Consider the following 18,972-nt stretch of genomic DNA (forward strand, 5'->3'; position numbering starts at 1 on the left):
ATTTGGCATAAAAACACTGAAGTCTAGATTCTGAAATTATTTGTATGCAATGTCACTTAATTAAGCAATAATGACAGGAAAACAGTTTTCTTGTCTTTTGTTTTTTTAACGAATGTTAGGAAAGTAGTTAGGCCTGAAGACGGGTGCTTGTAAAGAGACAGAGACATAATCCGATATAGAAAAGAAGGAAAACAAGTGCAAGATGCCATGGGACTCACTGCTTTGTAAGGTAATGTTAAAAACAACAACAACCAAAAAATCAAAGATAAAACAAAAAAGCCCTATTTTAAGCCTTGGGGGAAAATGTAAATGCTAGAGTAAGAGCAAAAAATACATAAATAAACATTAGTAAAGCAAGCAAATAAAAGATTATTAACAAGCAGTAATCTGCTTTTCTTTCCCCTTAGGTTGTATTATATATCTAAGCAAATTAAACTTTCAATTAAGGTGTTTCTGCTTAAAAAAAAAAAAAAAGAAAAAGCTATGTTAAAACACTATACACATATAGTTTAAAGTTAATGTACCTTTTCCAGATCTTAATAAATTTATAAATTTAATTTTTTAAATGAATCTTGAAAAAGACTGAATTACTAGTACAATTCTGAAAGGAGTAGCTAGTTTAGCCTTTAATTCTAAATAACATGTTATACAAAGAGCACATCTTAGTACCCCAAACCTCTGACCACAAAAAACAGAGAGAAAATTTCATCTAGAAATTTCAGCTTTGGTTTATAAGCAAAGAATTCTTAAGGTGAATAAATAGTTTGATTGTCCTTATGGAACTAAATGTTTCCGACCTATTCTGTGGTCTGGCAACCTCTCAAGCCTTGCCAGCAAAATAAAGTTTCAAAAATGAGTAGTAGTATCAAGAGAACTAAGCAGAAAGAAGACAAGTTGAGATGCTAGACCTGTGGGCTAGAATCTAAACATAAAACCCATAAAGCTGACAATCATCCCATATCAGACTGTTTCTCTAATATAATGTGGCTTTCACAACTGATTATTTTCTATGTGTATAATGTATAAAAAGATAGTAAAGTATTAGAAAGAAATAAAACATTATCCTAAAATGTGGGCAACTAGATGTCTTAGCAGATTAGGGGTGAAGGCTACAAGTTGAAAGGAGAGAACTGATCTGCCAAGTAGTACTCTGACCTTAATATGTGTCTCTTGCACACACACACACACACACACACACACACACACACACACACACGAGAGAGAGAGAGAGAGAGAGAGAGAGAGAGAGAGAGAGAGAATATAATTACAAACTACAATCAGTGATTTAATGTGAAGTCACTCAATGAAGGATACATGAGAGAAGTGCATATACTTTACAACAAAGGCAAGAAAGTTTGGATTGAAAGGCTAGAAAAGTGAACTGAACCAATAAGCCAACTTCATACACACAGAATATACAGGTACTATCAGAATCTTAAAACACATAGCACTTAGGTTATTTGACCATGACTCAAGTTATCTTGTTCCATTCTAGATAACACAACAAATCCACGTCAAAATTAACAATAACCACAAAAATTCCAAATGAGTGAAATTAATACAAATAAATACGTTACAATAGTTATTTTAGCACAGTACATTGACACGTGCTTTTTCAAACTTCATAGAACAGCTAACATTTTCCAGCAGCGATAAAAAATATGAAAAAACATGCTAAAATCAAAGATTAGCATGAAAAATGATATAGATATAATGGTAGACATAAAAAAATTACTAAATTAATTGAAAGAGGAATTACAAAAAATTTTCTGATAAAATTGAAGATTTACATGAAAAATATTTCTGTTAGTCTATATCTTTTTATTGGGGAATTGAGTCTATTGATCTTAAGAGATATTAAGGAATAGTGATTTTTGTTTCCTATTATTTTTGATGTTATTTTTATGTTTGTGTGGTTATCTTCTTTTGGGTTTGTTGGAAGAAGATTACTTTCTTACTTTTTCTAGGGTGTTGTTTCCCTCCTTGTATTGGCATTTTCCTTTTATTATCCTTTGTAGGGCTGGATTTGTGTGACAATATTGTATAAATTTGGTTGTATCATAAAATATCTTAATTTCTCTATCTATGGTGATTAAGAGTTTTGCTGGGTGTTTTTCTATATATTTCTTCTATTTTATTAGAAACGTTTTCCATATAAATCTCTGAATTTATCACAAAATGTTTCTAATTCTACCTTCAATTAATTTAGAAAGGTTTTTTATGTCTACCATTTTATCTGTATAATTTCTTCATGAAATAGTCAATTTCAATGTTTTTCTATATTTCTTGAATTTTATCAGAAATATTTTCCATGTAAACCTTCAACTTTATCAGAAAATGTTTATAATTCCACTTTCAAACAACTTAGTAATAATACTTTTATGCCTACCATTATTATATCTAAATAAAATTTTCCATGATAATCTTCAATTTTAACATGTTTTTCTACACTTTTCTACAATTTTATCAGAAATATTTTCCACATAAATCTTCAATTCTATCATAAAATGTTTCTACTTCCTTTTTCAATTAATTTAGCAATTTTTATGTCTTCCATTTTACTCTTCCATTTTCCATGAAAATTATCAATTTTAACATGTTTTTCTATATATCTCTTCTATTTTATCAGAAATATTTTCCGTGTAAATCTTAAATTTTATCATAAAATGGTTTTACTTCCTTTTTCAATAAAAAAAACATGGCTTTTCAAAAAATAAAGGGAGAAAAAACTAAAGAGTTATCTCTCTATATTGATGAAAAGCCCTTGAACTCATTTCCATTGTAAAGAAATAAGTAATTGTCATGTTTAAAAAAAAAAGAAAAGAAATACAGGCACCTCATGATTACTTATTAGCAAAAGGGAAATCATCATAAAATTAGTTTGGCTGACTTTATTAAAAGAACATTCTTACTCTGACATTCATTTATATACTTTAAAATATATAGCGATTTATATTTAGGGTGTAAACATCACCTTTCATCATATTTCAAAGGTGATTTGCTTGGTAATGGGAATGGACACCGAGCATATACACATTGTCTACCTTACCTCCATCCCCATCATCTGATCCGCGGAAACTAGGATCTTTTAACATGTCAAGCTCAGCTAGCATTCGCACATAGAGCGCATTCTGCCTAAAGGAAGGGTAAAATCTTTCATCTCGTAGCATCAATTCATATACCTGTTAAAATAATTTAGGTATTCAAAAATTAATGCAAATCAATTAATACTTTTACTACATAAAGGATTGTAAAAGCTTCACTGATTTTTTTCCATAATGTATCTTTATTTTAAAAGTGTCAACAATGAGATAATATAACAACTAATGATATAACATTCTGTACCTTCCAGTAACTAAAAGGGCCCTACCTTAATGTAAGTTATGTGAAATTACACCATTTTTATGCTCTATAGAGAAGTATTTTCTAAGAAACAAATACCTATTTTGAAGACTTATATTAAGATGAGGTTTTGAGGAATGTTTATATATACACACACATATCTAATTACTGAATTCTAAGACTACTCACTATCTGGCTCTTCAGACTCAAACAAAGCAACTCAAAGATTTTTCTCATTGGCCATTCAAGGAAATAAAAATGTCATCTACATTTCTATAATTAAGTTACTACTCCCCTAACATCATTTTACTAATGATACTACTTTTCAAAAAAAACCTGTCAAACAAATATTTTATCAAGAAACAAACTATTAGTACCTTTCTTTGAATGTCATCAAAGATTTCTGGAGTTGGATCTTCATGATTCAAAGTATCTGCTAATTTTGCTACTAAACAGTCATCAACAATAACTCTTGGAGATGCCTAAAGAAAAAAAAATGTTATTTGTAATTTCTAAATATAAGTAAGCACTAAAAGGAGTTAATAACAGAATCATGTTATTTAATGTAACCAGCAGATCAGAATCACTGGTTTCTACATTACACTTCAATGTTTAAGAAAGCTAAAAGACAGCTAGGGTGGTTTGTCCATTCTGTATGTCGTAGGAACTGGCAAAGAGTTTTTTTCTTTTTTAAGAGTTATTTACTTTAAGTGTCTAAGAATTCTTTTGTTCTGCGTATCACAGATGATCCTTGTTTCTAGAGAGTTCAGAAGAGGGTGTTGTACCCCTTGAACTGGCCTTACAGGAAGTTGTGGGCTGGCCTATGGATGCTGTGGATAGATCTAGGCTCCCTAGAAAGTAGCCAGTGCTCCTACGTCCTAAGCCATCTCTCCAGCCCTCATAGGAAGGCAGATTTAACTCTTGATTTTTATTAAGCAAATTTCCTCTTATTAGGCCTTACTCCCCAATTTGAAAAAATAGAGATAATTTTACTTAAGGTTATTCAAGATCCCTATTAAGGATTTATAAGGATTTACTTAAAACATACTGGTAGAGTTTGGCACACAGGATACACTGTCACCAGGAGTTAAAGTTAAGAATGTAAGAATTATAGACTCGGGCTGGAGAGATGGTTCAGCGGTTAAGAGCACTGATTGCTCTTCTAGAGGTCCTGAGTTCAAATCCCAGCAACCACATGATGGCTCACAACTATCTGTAATAAGATCAGATGCCCTCTTCTGGTGTGTCTGAAGACAGCTACCGTGTACTTACATATAATAAATAAATCTTTAAAAAAAAAAAAGAATTATAGTCTCATTTGTATGACAACAGGTAACCCTTCCGAATGATTACAGCTACCTGAAATTTGTTTCAGTAACCAACATTGCATTAAGTTCCAATGTGATATGGGAACAAACTAAATCTGAAAGAGTAATCTGTTACTAGAACTTTCATTTCAAAACATGCTACAAATGCAGATACAAAATTTTGCCTTTCTTTTTCTATGGTATTGAGACTGAACTGCAGGCTGTGCACTCTGGACTGGAGCTGTGTGCTAAGGTCCATCTGCAGCTCTCTCCTGCTAGCTTTCCCATGTCCTATTGTGTCTATTCATTTCCATCCATCAGGTCCTTGGATCTCGACTGACTACCAGTCTTGACTTATTTAGTATTTCCATGAACTTGGACATACTTACCTGATTTTATAGACATTGGATTCCTCTCTTGAGCAATGAAAATAAAAATACGCAGCAAGATTATCCTTAGGATTAAACAAGGAAAGGTGCCTGAAGCCATCATGCCCAGTATACTAAGTATCACACAAATTATTATGATACTACCAAAGATAGAAAATGGTGGCCATAATGAACCCTTACCTTTTCAGATAAATACTGTTCATAAATTCCAACAGCTGCTGCTCTTAAAAGACCTTTGGTTTGGTTGGTCTGCTGTTTGCCATCTCTCTGACGACTTGACAGAACCTCTAGCTGCTGCTGGGCTGTAACCCGGTATCCTTCTACTGTCATCCAAAAGAAGAGATGTGCTTGGCCTCCAGTTTGCTGCATATAATCTACCACACAGAAGCCATAGCAAGACAGTTACTAATGTCATACCTCTAGGTTCATGTTACTGCATGGCAAAAAAGAAGGGTACAATTTCCTATATCTAGAACTCTACATTTCACATACTGAAGGGGAACAGAGAAAGCCCAGGTGTCCTAAGCTTACACAAAGAACTACAGGCAATTAAGAAAAGCTGAGATGGGGAGAAACAGTCTTCCCCATGGAAGAGCATATCACCTGGTCAACCAATACCAAATGGTCAGCCCTGAAATCACCTACAAGTAACATTATACAAACAGATCAGGCTGTATTGTATATTAAGGAATATATATGTATGTACATATAGACATGTAACAACAGTTTAAGAAAAAAGGAGGTCAGTGATTTGAAGTACAAGGTGGGGCACATGAGAAGGTTTTAGAAGAAGAAAAATGATAGAATATTATTAATCTCAAAGAATAAAAGAAACAATCAAAAGCAATTAAGTCTCTGATGTCCAAAGGTAATGTTAAAATGTAACTGTAAATTGGTTAAACTAAACAGTTACATAGGAAACAGGAAAATGCTTTTTCTGTTTGTTTTTGGAAAAAAAAATCTCACTAGTAATCCAGGCTGCCTTGCAACTCAAGATCTTTCTCAATCTTTCTGAGTCTAGGCACAAGTCACTGTGCTTGTCCTAAAGCTCTTTAGTATCACATCTTGATGACAAAATTTCTAGTGCACATGCTTCATGAGACTTTACATAACTAACTACTTCATCTGCATTCGATATCTAATCTGAATGAAAATAAATATTAACATGAAATTTTCTAGATATATTAAGATTAAGATTAGCATTTTATGAAACTACATATACTTTGATCAAACAAAAGATGACTCAAGGATTTTTACTAGAAATGTCTACCATATAAAAATAATTTTAATGTGATATTAAATAATAAGCAAGTGCTATAAAATCAGCATAAAAACGAATCTCTCATTCACAAATATATATAATTTGACATATTATGTGTTCCCAATAAAGTAATATTTTTGTATCTTTCTTTAGAGATAGGAACTCATGTAGCTCAGGCTGGCCATGGAACCACTGTGTAGCTGACAACCTTGTTCTACTCCACCTGCTTCCATTTACCAATTACTAGGCCAATAAAGTAATGTTTCTCAATGAATTTTAAAGCATACTAGGATCTAGAATGTTTTATATTATGCACACTAGAATGGTCTATTCTAGTTTCCCAAATGTTCAATAGTTAAGAAAAGCATTTTTTATTTCAAAACAAATATCTACCTCCATTGTTTCTAAAGAAAAAGAAAAAAATGAGCTCAAATTGGAATGTAAAATAATCATCCAAAATTTACTAATACTTTAAATTATTAAACTACATGCAAGGTAGCAGAACAGGAAGTCAACTCTATGATAAAGTCCTAGCAGGCCTGACAGAACTCTAAAGGAAGCCTGAGGAGAGTGAACTAGCTAAAATGTAAGAAAGAACAGTCACTGAAAAAAAATTTAGCGGGTCTTCAAAAAATAGTACACAAACTTGATATGAGTCACTAGTTCCACTTATTGTTATATACCTAACAGAGCTGAAAGAAGTATCTTAAAAAGCTACTTTACAGCTTTTATACACTGCAACCTGACTCACAGCAACTAAACTACAGAAGCAACCCAAGAATCCTGTGAGGATATGTGGACATGCAAAGGGGACTGAGGGACAGGGAAGGTGAGCACACACATGTGTGTTTGTGTATGTGACAGCTACAGCATGGAAGAATCCTGAGGATTTGCTAAGGAAGTAAATCAATCGCTTTCTTAAGTAGGAAGTCTTGCCTTATAACAGAAGAACCAGTTAAGAGAGAGAGAAAATGCTTGTACCTCAACCATGCATTTAATATCACTTAAAACTATTTCATATATACTTAAAGCTATTAAGTTTTAGAGTTTTACTTTTTTTAAAAAGTTTAAAGTCCAAAACAATTCAGAGTCTCAATTAATTAAATAGTTTTACCTACCCATAAAAAATTGTAGTGCAACATTGTCTACAAGAATGCTGTCCAGTGGGACTGTACAAAGTTTCCCAAAGTTTGCTGCTAGCTTCACAGTATTTATTTCCTACAAACACAAGTGAACACAAGTAAAGACTTCAGTCAGCAATCATTAGTGTAGGATGTTTATATGAATATAAGAAAATGTAATAATTATATCGAAATGTGACAAAAACAAAGATTTCCATCCTTGTATATGATGGTTCCCAATAAAATACTCTGTTCAGTAACTCTAAATGCCTATTCATTTTAAGAAATAGTTAGCATATAATCATTTAAAATATAACAAACATTCATTTCCTCCAATAAAAATAATCTCTATCACTGCATTTTCATGTATTCTCTATTTCTACATATTCCACAATAAAACAAACATTACAGGAAATAAAAGCGAAAGACTGTGTTTGAATGTTTTCTAAAAGTCCATAATAAACCGCATTAACTTTTCATTTTAATTAGCATTTATCTAATAGGAAGAAATACATTCAAAAAAGCAATGTGGCTTTTTATACAGTAAAACCTCTGTTACTACTAAACTATATATTTCTTTCACACTATAAACAGTAAAATATAATCAAAGCAATACATTAAGATAACTACCCACAAAGAGAAGTAGAGAAAAGGCTCAAAATGTAAAGAGCATTTGGTGCTAGGCACTACCCTGGATGCATTCCACATTACTTCTTTTAAACTGTATGGCAATCCTGTTGGTTACTATCAACTGACTTTTCAGACAGGGAAAACAAACACCAGAAAGGTTAGTTATTGTCTAAACTGATTATGCATGTGGGCCCACATAATCATAGCCCCCTGTGGGTGGCAAGAGCACTAGATGGCTTGAGTCTATGCTGTATAAGAAACTAGCATTGTGAACCAAAGAGTAAGTCCATATGCAGTACTCTTTCATAGTTTGCACTCCAATTCCTACCCTGACTTCTCTTAATTATGGATGGTGACCTAAAAGTGTGAGATGAAATCCTTCCTTCTCGAAGTTGTTTTTGATCAGTGTGATCCCAGGAAAGAACAGCACTTTTCACACATGTGACAGTGCAAGTGAACCATCCACACATTCATCTCTAGTCATCTCCAACTGGGCTTCAGATCTTGTTCATACCAACTTACTAAAACATTGTGGGCTAGCAGCAGACCAATATAATATGCTGTACCATTACCTACTAGGACAATTTGCACATCAGATGTTGGTAGTGCATGTGCAGATGCTATACTGATTACCATATCACTCTCTATATGCTCATAGCAGTTTCAGAAATTAAATCTCTGCTTCTAACAACCATCATCAATATTTGGGTGTTTTGTACTTATTTTTGTCCTGATTCACCAAGTGTTTCTGAAACAGCTGTCAAATTTATCTTATCTTCACATAAATTGCACTAAATATTGGTTAAAGAAAATGTTATTCTTGACAACTTTAACAAACCCCATCCTATAAAACTGAAACCTCTCTCTATAGCTTAACGGAGATCAGCAGAGCCCAGCAGCACTGCAAAAGGGAACCTTTTAAGCAGTGTTAAAATCAATCTTCCTGAATGCTTTAGAAAGTGTAATACTGTATCATATAAAGTTATTGTTTTGGGGCTAAAAATACACTCAGTTGGCAAAGTGCTTATTGTGCAAGCTTGAAGATCTGAGTTCAGATCCCTAGAACTTATACAAAAAAGCCAGCCACAGAGGTTTGTTTCTACATCCCAAGTACCAGAGTATGACAGGGGAGAGGCAGCTCATTCCCAGAGTACAGTGGCCAACCTCTGTAGTTATCAGGGGAGTTCCAGGGTCACTGAAAGATCCCATCTCAAAAGAAGGTAGAAAACAACCATGAAAGACACTTCTAGTATACACACACACACACACACACATACACGCATGCACACATGCCTGAGCAGCACAGGCACACACATGCATGTGCCCCTTTTAAGTCCTGTTGTAAATAGCTCCATTAATCAATATCCTATGTTTTGCCACAAAACATCCTATGTTTTGCCACATTGTTAATCACAATGAAGTATTTACAACTAGGCATTATTTTACAAGTATGTTATACTTACTTTGCCTGACTGTAACCTCTGTATTCTTGAGTCACATACTTTCTTTACAAATAATAAGCTATTTATTTGATTTTTGATAGTGTTAATATCTGAAAGAAAAAAGGCAAATTTATTATAAGCTAAAAATGATTGATGTATTTCAGAAATACTTTCAATATATTTTCAATATATTTAATGTAATTCAACAAAATATTCAATATGGCAATTCAATAAAAAACAATATACTGTTTCATGAAATTAATTTAATCAAACCTGTTATCAGTATGTTAGGGAAAACTGCAATATCATCACCCTCACATTTAGAAAACAATGTTTTTACTCTAAGAACATGTTAATACAGCAAGGAATGCTTAATTTGAGTATTAAAAAGTAGATGTTTGTGATTACACTTATGTAAATTAAAAGTTTTATTTTGCTAGGGTAATCTTTGAAGAGAATCACTTACCATCACCGGCTGTATCTAAAGATCTAAGGTACTGTAGCTCTTCTGCTGCCTTATCTCTGACTGCCTCTAACTCTCCAATATTGTCACTTAATTTAATAATGTTCATAAAGGCCTCATAGTTGCAATTTGAATCGCGGATCTGAAAATAAAGTTTTAAAGAACAGGTAGGCAAGGGGTTGCTTACTAAGAGAAAAATTCAATATGAAACCACAGGTACACACCACTCACTACAAATTAGGTGTGTATACCAAAAGGAAAAAGCAGTGTGCAAGCCAAACACTATAAACAAAACAGAAGTCACATATAATATATACTGAAAAGCACAGAACGATGCTCAGAATGACTGAGGGCAGCAAGGAAATCGAGGTGGCTAAACCAAAGACCTCAAAACCAGAAGATGAGATCAACAGGAATAGAGTAAAACTTCTTTAGTATTGTAAGGGGTTGAGCTCTCACTGTGAAAGAAATCAAGTGAACTAGGGTTAGACACTCATCTGTATTCTTACTCTGCCTTGTATTCTTGGTATTCTTGTTGTTTTTATATTTCCATTACTTCTACCTTTAAAACACCACTGTCTTGGTGGTGTAGGGGAAACTTTTCCTGGGATACCCAAAATGTTTATGTCTACTCACTCCAGAAAGGGAACCCATGGCAGACCAAAGTTGAACAAACCAATAAATTATTATTGGAACTACAAATGGGAATGTGGACAGGGGTTTCTTATATGGAGCAGGGATGATTTAAAATTAGCTACATAACTGAATAACCTTCACCACCATGGATAATGACATAGAAAAGATGCAGGCCTTAGTGGTAGCTGTGTAAGTTTATGAGGTTTCATGGCTTGGGCTGGTATTAGTAATCCCAGTAATAATTCATTGTTTGTTCGGTGCCATTATTGCTTTGGTCTGTCATGTGTTACCTTTCTTAAATAAGTAGACATACATCTTGAGTGTACCAGGAAGAGTCCCATACAGCACCAAGGCAGGTTTATTATTAATTATTATTATTATTAATATTATTATAAGGTGGAAGTAATGGAAATATAAAAACAAGAAAAATGCCAAGAGTACAAGCCAGAGAAAGAATACAGATAGGATGAGTACTCGTCTAGGAACGTATAATGAGGGAAGATCTCCCTATCACAGGCACATTCAGCAACTAAAAGAGAGGATTATGTTAGACTTAATCGTGGCTTTGTTATCACATGGTGAGTAACTGAATATTTAATATCTACACAATAATCTCTAATCACTGTGTTGGATAAAACACTTTCAACTAGGCAAACAACAGAGCTTTGGCGAGGCAGTACAAAGTCTATGACTCTCAGCAGAAAGCCAAAGAAATGAAGATTGCAAAGGCTCAGAACCACAAATACAGACACAGTCATGATACTGACACTTGCCTTTCATTACAAACAAGGAAAGCAAGACCAACTTATTTTTCCAATCAAACATCTTTAAAAGTACTCATATAAAACAAACACTCTAGAGAAAACAGGAATATGATGGAACCTGATAGCAAACATATTTCCCAATAAGCAAAGGCTCAGTGAGTCTGATGCCATTGTCGCCATCAAGCTTAAAAAGTATACGACTCCTACAAGAAACTGTTCAGAATAAAAGAAAATAAGAACAAATTCAAAAGTATAAGAAAAATGTGGATCACTAAAAATGATACATGTAGACTGGTACTCAGAAGTTTTATTTTTCCTAAGTTTTTTTTTTTTTTAAGAAACTATGATATAAAAAGCCTGATTAAATTAATTATATGTATAGATATATAAGATATCTATGACATGAGCCCACAAGACAAGGGTTGAAATGATCCTGTGGGCAAGGCTCAGACTGGATATGTGACAGTGACACACTGTTCTATGCATATGCTGTTGAAGCAGCTCATTCTTTTTATAACAACCACTGGAATTGAAATAGTTACAAAAGAGAAGGAAGAAATATTAGCTGAAAACTCATATGACCTACTAAAATGAAATACTAAATATTAATTATACAATTAACTAAAAAGAAAAAGAAAAAATGTACCTTGAAGGCCAGAGTATTAAATACATAACACGCTTACTATGGGGCCAAGCAAGACATTTCAGATAGGTAATATGTGACAGGTAGGAGCATTGTTAACATTCTCTCTAGAGGCTGAAAACATCCAATGGAAAAAAGATAGCCTTTTCAACAAATGGTGCTGGTTCAACTGGAGGTCAGCATGCAGAAGAATGCGAATTGATCCATCCTTGTCTCCTTGTACTAAGCTCAAATCCAAATGGATCAAGGACCTCCACATAAAGCCAGACACTCTGAAGCTAATAGAAAAAAAAACTGGGGAAGACCCTTGAGGACATCGGTACAGGGAGAAAGTTTCTGAACAGAACACCAATAGCGTATGCTCTAAGAGCAAGAATTGACAAATGGGACCTCATAAAATTACAAAGTTTCTGTAAGGCAAAGGACACCATCAAGAGGACAAATCGGCAACCAACAAATTGGGAAAAGATCTTCACCAATCCTACATCAGATAGAGGGCTAATATCCAATATATATAAAGAACTCAAGAAGTTAGACTCCAGAAAACCAAACAACCCTATTAAAAAATGGGGTACAGAGTTAAACAAAGAATTCTCACCTGAAGAACTTCGGATGGCGGAGAAGCATCTTAAAAAATGCTCAACTTCATTAGTCATTAGGGAAATGCAAATCAAAACAACCCTAAGATTTCATCTTACACCAGTCAGAATGGCTAAGATTAAAAATTCAGGAGACAGCAGGTGTTGGAGAGGGTGTGGAGAAAGAGGAACACTCCTCCACTGCTGGTGGGGTTGCAAATTGGTACAACCACTCTGGAAATCAGTCTGGCGGTTCCTCCGAAAACTGGGCACCTTACTTCCAGAAGATCCTGCTATACCACTCCTGGGCATATACCCAGAAGACTCCCCACCATGTAATAAGGATACATGTTCTACTATGTTCATAGCAGCCCTATTTGTAATTGCCAGATGCTGGAAAGAACCCAGGTATCCCTCAACAGAAGAGTGGATGCAAAAAATGTGGTATATCTACACAATGGAGTACTATTCAGCCATTAGAAACAATGAATTCATGAAATTCTTAGGCAAATGGATGGAGCTAGAGAATATCATACTAAGTGAGGTAACCCAGACTCAAAAGGTGAATCATGGTATGCACTCACTAATAAGTGGATATTAACCTAGAAAACTGGAATACCCAAACATAATCCACACATCAAATGAGGTACAAGAAGAAAGGAGGAGTGGCCCCTGGTTCTGGAAAGACTCAGTGAAACAGTATTCAGCAAAACCAGAACGGGGAAGTGGGAAGGGGTGGGTGGGAGGACAGGGGAAGAGAAGGGGGCTTGCGGGACTTTCGGGGAGTGGGGGGGCTAGAAAAGGGGAAATCATTTGAAATGTAAATAAATTATATCGAATAATAAAAAAAAAAAAAAACATTCTCTCTAGATAACACAGGCAGTAAAAGACATTACTTTAAATAGTAGCAACACCATAATAGTAAGGAAGGTACTAGAAAATGTAGAGACTAATTTAAAAAATTCCTTTTATTTAATTTTTCATATACTATTAGTTAATCACTTTGATCTTTAGACAATATTTTTACTCCTAAATGCCTATTTTAAATACTCAAATAAAAGTCACAATATTAAAAGGTACTTACCATCCATATGACATATTGATTAATATAATCAGGATCACTGAGTTGATTTATTAATGGAAGAAGAATTCCTCGTGCAAGGATTTCCTAAAATTAAATTTAAAATATACAGCTGAATTTAACATCTTCTCAAATCTAATAGTGGTTTCCTGAAACAACAGTAAAAGCTGTAATACACATGAAACACGGAATCACTGCAGCCTTATAAAAAGGTGAGCTACCAAGCTAGAGAGATGGCTCAGCCATTAGACTCAAACCAAAATATAAAAGGTGAACTACCACCTCCACATCAAAATAAATTAGACAAACTTATCCATATCAATTTAAACACATCTCTAAGACAATTAGAAGGGAATTATTTTTAAAAAACACAATAAAAGGACACCTCTGGTATAACAGTATTTATGTGAATTTCTAAAAGACAAAATATTAGAATAAAGGTGTTTTTAGACTCAAGAACATACATTAGGAATATTTAAAAATAAAAAGGAAAAGATACACATCAACTTGAGATTATGTTTACTTTAAGTGATGAGATGGAACAAGCAGAGTGTAGTATCAGCAGTAGATAAGTCTGCATAACTGAGACACAGGTGTCTCCTGTACCTAAGTATTTTCACAATAAAAAACAATGTGAGAAATAAATAATAAAATCTACCCATACTGTCCACAGTCCCACGCCTTGCAGCTTTATGCCCTCCAAGAATCAATGATCCTGTAAGTGTGCCCTGGGCCTTCCAGTGGAACTTTTTTCACTTGTGAGTTTAAAACCCAACTATGCATGTAGTTCCAGTATTTGTCTTAGCATTATTCTTATTTTATGTCTTACATTTCTCTGATACAATAGCACTGCCTAGGAACCTCCATGTATAAATGTAATTCTTCAACTAACCCAGTTATTTACTTATCTTTAAATATATTTACCCACTCCTGTAAGCTATTTAGGTTCAACATGGGTATTTATTTACACGAGTAGAAATGAGGTCATAAGATTTTAGAACAGATACTACTATCAGACTTTTAAAGCAGGTTTTAGCCATACTTTAATGCCTGTGATATATAAAATTATAAAAATTCATCCTTGACTAATACAATATTTACGTAACTAAGTAAAAGACTGATTCTCTTAAAAGACTATTTTGCTTGTGTGTGTGTTTGTGTATATAACATATGAATTCGGCAGTCTTTTTTTAAAGAAATATTATATAATCCTGCATTTGCAGATATTGTCTCCAACAAACATTATCCCATACTAAATCAGTAGTTTTAACAAACAACAATGTAGGCATCAGTAACTTCTAGACAGCTACTAAGATTCTTGACAGTTCTAGATTATAAGGAATTGATCCTTTCAAAGTAAGCTATAGCTTCTAACTTTTTATTTCTTTGTTTTACTCCTGAGACAGGGTCTCTGGTAACAGAAACTGGCCTCAAACTTTTTATGGATGTAAGGATGTCTTTGAATACTTAACCCTCCTGCCTCAGCCTCCTAGTTTTTAAGATTATAGGCACATATATGTCTTTAAAAATATATTTATATATGAAATTCCTTTCTTCAATCTCTGTGTCTGACCCACATGTTCGAAATTTAAAATATACTTTATAAGGAAAAATTTCAATCCCCAAAATCAATTTTCTAGTTTCTTTTCAAAATGAAAAAAAAAAAACAGATTGGAAATAAATGTCATTTTATGTTTATTATTTGACATAATCAGTGAATCTGTCTTAGAAAATTACTCTGGTCTTCTAGTTCTCCTCATTAAATGTCTGGCTAAACAAAGGTTTGTCACAGGATTATACTGCATCCCTGTAGTCCAGAGATGCACAATAACATGCCTCTGGCTTGCAATTCTTCCTGTAAGACCTCCCAACCTTTTCCCACTTTTTATTACACGGCAGAGGGGGGAACACAGCTCAGCACATGAGGTCAGAGGAAAACGTGAATGGTCTCCTCTTCTATTATGTGGGTTCTGGAAACTGAACTCAGGTCATCAGGCTTGGTGAAGAGAGATGCCTTTACCCCCTGGACCTTCTTCCTGGTCCAAGACCTCAATTTTCTAAGAGATTGCACCAAATGCCAACTTAAGTTACTGAATCCATGAATCCTTCAGTTAAAAAGTCACAGTGATAGAAAGTAAAAATAGTTAAATAGCAATTACTTTGGACAATTACTGTATTTATACAATCTATGCATCAACAAGAACAAAGCCATACTCCAGAAAGACCTCTTTATTATTTAATCTATACAAAATGACTCTTGTGAAAATTTGAATTTAAATAAAGGAAATTGATAAAGGGCTATAAGTGACATGAACAAAATGGACTTGTTGAAATCAGCAATGTACTGAAGTAAATTTGACCAAAAAGAATGAAATATGTCCTAAAGCAATCTACAGCAAGACAAATATGTTGCCTACCTTTTTGTGTGTTTCTTAAACAATAATGTCATTTCACAAAGCACATCTTCATTCTCGCCTCTGCAATGGCACGTGCCACAACCACCAAGAGGACCATGAGCTTCATCTTTCATCACAAGACAATCACTGGTTTGGTATGGGCTATACATCACACACTGAGCTAACCACTAGACTCACAACAATATAAACACTGCTTGGTATGGACTCAGTCCCCAATCCATTATGGAGAAAAACATGATTTTGTAAACATAAAAACCAATTTATCACTTTAAAGACAGTAAATACTATGAAGGAAGAGAACTTGGCATTGCTTCAGTACTGGGTAAACCTGAGTATGATCTAGCTAAGAGAGAAATAAGTCATTGTGAATGAGAACAGAGAAGCATGAGACTACTGTCAGTGAGTGAAAGAGAAAATGGTGCGTCTGCGGGAGAAACAGGTCTGACTACAGCTGACTGGTGGCAGCTTTCTCTTCAGCCCAAGTCTAGTTACTTACAGCCTCTTCCAATTAGAACTCAACCTGTTTTCATCATTGTAGCAAATATTTTAGCAAGAATCCAACCAAGGGTGCTTACCTAGAAGGCCTCAATTTCTAATCAAATTTCTCTTCCTCACCTTGCTATCTGATCATCCTGGCCTACCACTAGCAAGAATCCTAATGAGGGTGTGTAACCTATGGCCATCCCCTATCTTTCATCTGTCATAGTTAGCTTCAACTATCAACTTGATAAAAAGTTAAGAGTCAATAGGGAAGCTTAAATAAAAAACTATCCAAATCAAACTGGCCTGTGGCCATATCTGTAGCACATTTCTTAATTACTAACTGATGTGGGAGGGAACAGCCACCAAGGTCAGTGCTATCATTACACAGGTTGGCCTGACCTATAAAACTAAAGTGAGTTGGCACGCTGGTGAGGACGCCGGGTAAAGGGAACATTCACCCACTGCTGGTGGGAGTGCAGTCTTGTACAGTCACTATGTAAATCAGTGTGGCTCCTCCGGAGGCTAGGAATACAATTACCTCAGGAGCCAACTATATCACTCCTGGGCAAACACCCAAGGGACCCTATATCCTACTACAGAGAAACTAGCTCATCTATGTTCACTGCTGCTCTAGTCAAAATAGCCAGAAATGAACAGACTAGATACCCATCAATAGAAGAATGGATAATAAAAATTTAATGTTCAACTCACTGATCATCCCCCTATTCCTTGGCTATAAATATCCATTTCTTTTTCCCATACTCATTAGTTATAGTTCTATAATGAAGCTTTCTTTCCCCCATTTGAACCATTCCTGAATATAATCCCTTTTTGGATCTTTACTACACAAACCAGAGAGGATTCCTGTTGCAGTAGAATGAAATTAGCAGAGACACGCAACTTCAAAGAGTGTGACTCTTTGGCACACTCAGTCCTAAAAGTGATATTTTCACCAAACCCCTCCTCACAGGGTTCCAGAAAATATGTAAAGGAAGATGCAAGAGGAAATTTAAGAGGCAAAGGTGATGTAGGACTTCAAGGAAACACTACAATCCAGCCACAACAGGACTCACATATGATCTCAAAAACTGTAGCCACATACACAAATCTTGTACAGTTTCAAGACAGACAGGGTCCCAGCACTGAGACAGGCAAGTAGACACAGAGTCCCACCTGTCACCAAGTGTTATCTATAATTGATGCTACTGGCAAAGAGGAAAATGAACTTTTTCCCATGGAGTCTCATTGGGTTTATCAACCACACTTCAGGGAAGGTCCCAGCCCAGGAGTAGCTGGCCAACACAAAATGATATCTTGTACAATTTCAAAACCCAATGATATCTTGTGGACTTCATGGTTTGTTTTATTTTGTCTTACTGTATTTCTGTTAGTGTGTTGTGACATTTTTCTGTGTTTCTTGATTTTTGTTTTGTTTTGTTTTTGAGAGAGACACAAAATAGGAACATGAAGCAGGGTGGTAGGGAGATGTCAGAGAAGAAACATGACAAAAATGTATTGTATGGATATTTTTTCAACTAAAAAAAAGGTTTATGTATTATAACCAAAGATTAAAGAACCTAACTCTAAGGCAGTTCTCAAATGTATTGGTCAATGACCTCTGGAGAATTCAGAAAAAGTCCCCAAGGTCAATTCTCCTGTTGAAATACTAACCAGGCCCAACCTTGCTTAGCTCATGAGGTCAGACAAGATTGGTGAGCTCAGGGTAATACAGCCATATATCCAAAAGTTTTTCTCAAAGAATGAAACTTTATCTACTTTTCATTCTCAGTCTCTAACAAACATATAGTAAGACTTTAAAAGAACAAGATGGCATATCAGTGATCTATGAGCTAATGGAGTACATACTTACATACTCATGATTTAAAATTTTGTTTTGGTATTTTATAATACATATATAGAATAGATGAAGAATCACATTTTTTAAAAAAAACTCATTGATATTTCAGTAATTATGAAGTTTATCTGGGTCTTGCGGCCAAAGATTTTGAGAACTATTGCGCTAAGTTCCTTTATGTCATTATTTGGTATGAATTTAGGCTTACCCTGACAAAGTATCGCATGATCTTGCTCTGAAAATCTCCAGGAGGTAGCAATAAATATAATAAAACCTCACACAAATCCCTTAGGAATCCTAAAAACAGAAAAAGTAGCTATAATAACATTAGAAAATCTAGAGTCTCTATTCTTAATATAAAAAACATTTTAAAGATGGTTCATGTTTATAACAGCTTCCTACTTTACTACTTACATGTGTTCACTACATTGTCTTCACTGTTCTTCAAATATGACTGTCCATTAATAAAAGTCCTATCAGTTTGAACCAGTCTTATTAACCATGAGAAATTTTAATGACAAAATTGTTTTTCTCTAAGACAGTTTTAAGTTTACAATGTA

At 34.4% G+C, this 18,972-nt stretch overlaps 1 protein-coding gene across 3 annotated transcripts in view; it reads right to left on the reverse strand.

Moving 5' to 3' along the window:
* The window catches only part of Snx13 (sorting nexin 13), a 110,456-nt gene that overhangs the window by 40,031 nt on the left and 51,453 nt on the right, over positions 1 to 18,972 (reverse strand). For all 3 annotated transcript variants that reach the window (XM_052185934.1, XM_052185935.1, XM_052185936.1), the window contains 8 exons: positions 18,621 to 18,709; positions 13,661 to 13,744; positions 9,959 to 10,097; positions 9,514 to 9,602; positions 7,418 to 7,517; positions 5,219 to 5,412; positions 3,720 to 3,824; positions 3,050 to 3,182 (listed from right to left, as the gene is read on the reverse strand). In XM_052185934.1, the coding sequence (XP_052041894.1) occupies positions 3,050 to 3,182; positions 3,720 to 3,824; positions 5,219 to 5,412; positions 7,418 to 7,517; positions 9,514 to 9,602; positions 9,959 to 10,097; positions 13,661 to 13,744; positions 18,621 to 18,709 (933 nt within the window). The remainder of the gene's footprint in view (positions 1 to 3,049; positions 3,183 to 3,719; positions 3,825 to 5,218; positions 5,413 to 7,417; positions 7,518 to 9,513; positions 9,603 to 9,958; positions 10,098 to 13,660; positions 13,745 to 18,620; positions 18,710 to 18,972) is intronic.

Source organism: Apodemus sylvaticus, chromosome 6, assembly GCF_947179515.1.
Source record: "Apodemus sylvaticus chromosome 6, mApoSyl1.1, whole genome shotgun sequence".
Lineage (NCBI taxonomy): Eukaryota > Metazoa > Chordata > Mammalia > Rodentia > Muridae > Apodemus > Apodemus sylvaticus.